At 48.9% G+C, this 6,282-nt stretch overlaps 1 protein-coding gene across 1 annotated transcript; it reads left to right on the top strand.

Annotated features, from left to right (window-relative positions):
• On the top strand, positions 4,364 to 5,877 carry LOC8078208 (NDR1/HIN1-like protein 13). Its single transcript, XM_002457990.2, has one exon. The coding sequence runs from the start codon at positions 4,745 to 4,747 to the stop codon at positions 5,681 to 5,683; it is 939 nt and encodes a 312-aa protein (XP_002458035.2). The 5' UTR covers positions 4,364 to 4,744; the 3' UTR covers positions 5,684 to 5,877.

The raw sequence follows: 6,282 nt of genomic DNA, 5'->3' as shown, positions 1-6,282 counted from the left end.
GAAAGACTCCCACTTCCTCTTCAATCGATGGTTGATTAAGATCAGGTTACGATCAGAGCTTTGCTTAGTTGTTTTGGTTAACGAGCAAATTAGGTTCTGAAGAAACTTTTTAAAGGTCGATGCACGTACACATCTCTCTGATCACTTACCGTCTAATGCTAATTCGCTGAAAAAAATACTGTTAGCTAATAGAAAAAATACGGTTTATAAAACAAACGAATAAGCTCTTACCATTAGCTGATTATATTAGGAGGACGCAGGTGCCACGCAAGGCATCTCTTCTCTAGCTCGGAGGTACGCTAATATGTCCTTGCCAACCTGACGTTGCAAACCGTTGCATTGCATACGCAAGTTACAGCCTAGATCACGAGCATATATATATATATATATATGCAAGATGCATGCTTCAAAATCGGTTTAGAACCCCCAAAAATTCAAATGAGTCGTACGTATAGGATTTCATAATAAGGAAAAAAATAAAGCAAGTGCTAAATGTGTCGTCGCCAACGGGCCATTCTTGTGGTCGTGGCCAACCCTGCCTTTAATTTCACTGGGTCCAACAACCGACGTCTTTCTCCTTCCACGGCCGGCGGTGCCCGGCCTGTCGCCTCACCACTCCGGCGACATAGCCCACGCGTGAAGTGGACACGGGGTAAAATAAAAAAGCCAAAACGCGCACTAGCTAGCAGACAGCACGATTCAACGGGAAGGCGCGCACTCATAATAAGAGGTTAAGACGTCCACTAATTTGGCTATATAGCAGCGACTGCAAAGTAGTAGTCGTCCCTCACGCACGCACGTCGCACGTCATATTCGTCGTTCGTTCTATTCCTCACTAATATATGTCCTAATTAATCTGTCCGCGCCGCTCAAATCGCCCACGAGCTGGGACGATTATTCCATCCATCCTTCAAATGCTATTAGCTATGATAACGAACGTAGTGACGACGACGACGACTAACTTATTAATCAGTTGATACTCACAGTCACAGTAGGGTAGCTGATTCTAATAATTAGTGGCATCCACGGACACGACGACACACCAGGCCACATTTTATATTAAAGAAAAAACCCTGATGAAAAAACTGCTACCGTTTGTTTCAAAAAAAAAAGAAAAAAAAAAGAACTGCCAGTAGCAAGTTGGCATTTTGCTTTGCCTGATCCAGTCCAATCAGTGGATCAGCTGGTCATGATCGCTCTGACTTGGTCAACGTGGGCGTCCATGTTAATGTTATCTACTCTGCTTGGTCTCATCCATCAATCGATCTGCATAATGGACCCTGCATCACTGCATGCATGTTAGCCCCGGTACTGTAGCTCTGTCGGAGAGAGAATAATAAAGGTTTAGTAGGAAACGATGGAGATAGATGAGAGAGAGAGATAAAGAAAGGATGTGAGGACTAGCTAGCTAGCTTGTCCGCCCATGCATCCAGCCGAAATGATTAGCTAGAACCCCCGCGCGGTCCATTTGGATTTGGTAATGCTAATGCTAATCTAACGGTGCCCAGTGCCAGCATTATTATCGGCTCGTCTCGTCTCGTCTAAACGGCCGGCCCTCACCTGTCCCCTTCATGGCAGGGCCGCCACACGATCCTCTATGGCTAGCTGTGCCAAAGCCTGACCCCGACGAAAAATCTCAGCGGTTGTATGGCTTTGCATGAGCTCTGGATTAAGGTCGGTATAGTATAGGTTTCTTTAATTATTGTGGGCTTTGTTAATAAGGATCTATTTACTCAATTGAATATGAAATGTATTCACTTGTCACAACTCTGACGACGAATGTCTACCGATCGACTGAGTAGCATTGTAGTTGTAGGCGATCCATGCACACGCAGGGCCTCAGAGTTTCACGGCAGGGAGTTTCGCAGTGGCCGATGGAGCGACTTTCCTTGCCATCAGACAACGAAAACCCACTCACTAGTCACTAGTAAGGCTACAGTGTTAATTAGACAATGTTTGTCAAATAAAAACAAAAATGCTACAGTGTTAAAATCAAAAACTTTTTCCATCTAAACAAAGCCTAAGGCCTAACTCACTAGTAATCTCTCCGGTGCTTAACTCGATCGCTACTGCTGGTAGCACCCATCCACGCACACACTCGTAGTAGTAGGAACAGGCAGGAGTCGTCTATCCGTTCTCTATTCGCTTCAACCCATTAGTTACTGTTTTTATTTTCAAAAACAAATTAGCATCAGTATTAGCCGCCGCCACCTAAGGTACCTCGGCTCACCATCCCATCGGACCCCACCGGCCTGCCCGCCGCCCGCGCCTCCATGCTCCATGTGGGGCCGCTGTACCTGTACGCGTACCCGTACGTAGCGCTGCCTGTAGTCCTGTACCGAGGGAGAGCGAGCACCCACCGCCACCGTAGACGTACACGTACGAAACGGAGCTCGACGACGTACTCTGCTGGAATGCACCTGGATATGTGTAAAACCAGCTGGCCGCTAGCTTCTTGGGACGACCTGGCTCTACTACTACACTACACACACGTCACGTCGTCACGTACGCGCGGGCGCCAGCCCACCACGACTTTCCCAGACCCAAACAAAATCACGCAGCGCGCGCGCGTATTCATTTCATGGTACAGGATGAAGGGCTGTACCAGTACAGTACAGCTTCCAATTTTTGGTGGTATATATGTACTCCTACCACTACTCCATATATAATAAGCGAATAATACGCCTTCGTACGTACGTAACCGATGGATCGGGTGCGAGTGCGAGCCTGGAGTTTTGGAGGACCTACATACTCCATCAGTCCATACGAGTAGTTCATTTTACATGCCATTTCTACATACTCCTATATAGGAGTAGTGTACATCATACACGCACGATTGCGTAGCAGCAGCGGTGATGGTAGTAGTAGTAGTAGGGTGGTGCCGCCTGCCGCTATACTACTAGCTCTAGCCTACTTGCCTCGTTTATAGCAAATTTAATAATACAGTACATTTGCTAGCCGTAAGGTTTTTTTAGTCTTTTTCTAACCTATCTATACAATAATTAGCTATTCACTATTAATATATTGCCCACTTATCTCTCTCATAAGGTTTTTTGGTTCCTATGCTTGCTTCTCCTCTCTTACCTCTCTTCTCTCCTCTCAACTTTAGCATTTAGGCAGCTTACAACCTACTATAATACTTGCTATTAGATATGGCTGTACCAGCTTCGGCTTAATCAATGGCCCCTCACACTTTTAATGGCGCTTGCTAATCACAGTTAAAACTGTGAACAGTACACCATGTACCCCTGCTCTTCTGCTCGACACGTAGCAATAGCAATAACGGAAAAAAAAACCTTTTTGCTTTTGGGCCAGTCTCATATAGCTCAGGGGACCCGGCCGGGTGGTGTGATGAACTCAAGGGCGCGGCCAAAAGCGCCGGGTTTTAAATCATGTCAAATGCTATAAACCGTTGGTTCTCAAATGCTATTTAATTAAGAGTACGGATGAATGAGATTGCTCCATAGAATTCGTATTTTTTGTCTTAAAAAATAATGCTTTTCCGTTTGCAAAAATAAAAATAAAAATCATGATATGTGTTATCAGCTTCGTTATTTCATCGAGTAAAGCAGGTAAGATTTTGCTTTTACCGAACTGGATGTAAAATTTATACCCTTTTCCTTTCTAATTCTTGTGCTAATCAATACATTATTACCTCATTTGTTGATCATCATCTTAGTGACTATTAGACCAAAGTCACATGACCTTTGCATCTTACTGTCTCCCTTGTCTTTAAATAAAGGAGACGTCTTTTGCACTAACGACAAATTACTAAGGTAATCTTGCTTTACTCGCGTGTGTTGTGTCGAAACACCACCTCTAATAAAACATAAAGTTCATTTTGTCATTACCATCCTACTTGCATTCTATGCATTACCAACAAGAGAACAATAGTTTCTCAACACTTTTGTTAGAACTTTACGAAAGATTCACCATGTTAAAACAAGCATGTCATATATTTTTTCTTTTTGTAGAAGATATTCGTGGCTATAGGTCAAACGCTATCAGCTTTGTTATCTATTGTGGCGTCACCAACAATCTAATTGCTGTCAGGATGACGTGAGTGACGCAGTCCATGTGTTTCTTCGTATCTCTTATCTTTAATGAGCGGTGTGTTTCCTACTTGAAAGCAAGATGTCTTTTTCTTTACTCGTATTGTCGTTTTGCAATACCGTTTCGATATGTTCGGTATTACTACAAAATATCATATCTTCTAGCTACAGTTACTACTCGATTGATATTTGATAGCAATGTTGCTAAAATTAACGGAGAAATCTAATAGCCACCCCACACTCGTACATGTCTTATTACCGTGGTAATTCGAACAAAAGTCCCTACACTCATCACTGTGACCATTTTGTTCGTAATAAGTCAAAGAAAGCAACCATGGTAATCAAAAAGAAGAAAAAACCACAAAACCCACCATCCATCCCAGCTCGCCCTCTCACTCTCAGCAAGACGAAATCCAGGGTGGCCGTAGCAGCAGCCAGCAGCTTGGGGGATGGGTGACTGATTGGTGAAGAAAAAAAAGAAGAGAAGAAGCACACAGAAATCCATTACAATTACACAGATAAAGAGTGCATATATAAATGGTCCCAGTGATTACGCTGCTCTCTTCTTCTCCGCGTTTTCCACCTCAGTCCTCCTACAGCTAGCAGCTCCGCCTTTACTCATCCCCATCTCCATCCCATCCTTCCCCCAAGCAGCCACCAAGAGCCGCCGAAGAAGCCGAGAGCAAGGCGCAATGGGCGACCGGGCGTACGCGCCGGCCGCGAAGCCGGTTCCCGTGCGCGCCACCAACGGCACCGCGAACGGCGGCGGCGGCGGTCCCCCGCGTCCCGCGCCGCCGTCCATGCTGCCCGGCGGTCGCGTGCCCCCTCCGCCGATGTACCGTCCGAAGCCCGCGCAGTCGCGCCCTCCGGCGCGCCGCCCCCGCCGGAGCGCCCGCGGGTGGTGCTGCGCGTGCTGCCTGTGGCTGACGCTGGTGCTGGTGGGCCTGGTGTTCCTGGGCGCCATCGCGGCGGGGGTGTTCTACGTGGTGTACCGCCCGCGCCCGCCCAGCTTCGCGGTGACGTCGCTGCGCCTGGCGGCGCTGAACGTGTCGGACTCGGACGCGCTCACCTCCCGCATCGAGTTCACGGTGACGGCGCGGAACCCCAACGACAAGATCGCCTTCCGCTACGGCGACATCGCGGCGTCCTTCGCCTCCGACGACGGCGCCGACGTGGGCGACGGCGTGGTCCCGGGCTTCCTCCACCCGGCGGGCAACACCACCGTCGTCCGCGCCGCGGCCTCCACCGCGTCGTCCACCATCGACCCCGTCCAGGCGGCGGCGCTCAGATCCAGAAAGTCCCACGTCATGGCCGCGCAGATGGACGCCAAGGTCGGCTTCCAGATCGGGCGGTTCAAGTCCAAGAGCATCAACGTGCGCGTCACCTGCGCGGGGGTCTCCGTGGGGCTCGCCAAGCCGTCTCCCGCCGCCGCGCCCGCGCCCGCGCCGGACGCGGAGCCGACCGTCGTGGTCGCCGCGGCGCCGGCGCCCGCCCGAGGCCGTGGGCGTGGGCGGTCGCCGCGGTCGGTCGTACGGACGTCGTCCTCCAGCGCCAGCGGCGGCGGAGGGAAGATGACGCCGACGGACGCAAAGTGTAAGGTCCGCATCAAGATCTGGATTTGGTCGTTTTGATGGATTCCATTTGGGGCTTTGAGGAGGAGGAGGGGGGGCGGCGGGGTAGAGAGACAAATTTTTTTTTTTGGTTTCCTTTCAACTTGTTTTTTTTCTTTCTCTCTTGCTTTCTTCTCTTGACAACAGTGTATGTGGATTTATTGGAGTATAGTCTATATGGTTTTTCATTTCCGATCCGCTTGTCCATGCTGCTACTGATGATTCATTCTTGACCCATTTTTTTCGTCCAAAATTCCCGACCTGCTGCTACAAGGAAAACTGACGATAGATTCATGCTTCGTTGTGCAATTCCTCACTGCACCACTCCACTTTACAGTGCCAGTAGCAGGAATCTACCAGCAGTTAGTATTAATCACAAACTGGTGAGTGCTGACCGTACTGCTACTTAAGTAAACTAATTTTGAGTGCTAAGCTAAACCAGCGGTTTGTGCTGGGATGCGACTGTGGCTTTGGCTTGTCGGTGGCGTAACCGTAACGGCGGCATGGATTTCCAGCTAATGCTAGGCTAGATTTCGTCGTCGGCTTCAACCCCCCTCCCTTTTAATTCCTCTTGCTTGCTTCTCTCTCCGTCCGCCCCGGCCCGGCCCAGCGTGGGCGTG

This window comes from Sorghum bicolor, chromosome 3, assembly GCF_000003195.3.
Source record: "Sorghum bicolor cultivar BTx623 chromosome 3, Sorghum_bicolor_NCBIv3, whole genome shotgun sequence".
Taxonomy (NCBI): Eukaryota; Viridiplantae; Streptophyta; class Magnoliopsida; order Poales; family Poaceae; genus Sorghum; species Sorghum bicolor.
This window is presented reverse-complemented; position numbering and strand designations above follow the sequence as displayed.

Excerpts from the sequence above, each read along its gene's own strand:
- LOC8078208 (XM_002457990.2), top strand. The coding sequence starts at position 4,745 with ATGGGCGACCGGGCGTACGCGCCGGCCGCGAAGCCGGTTCCCGTGCGC.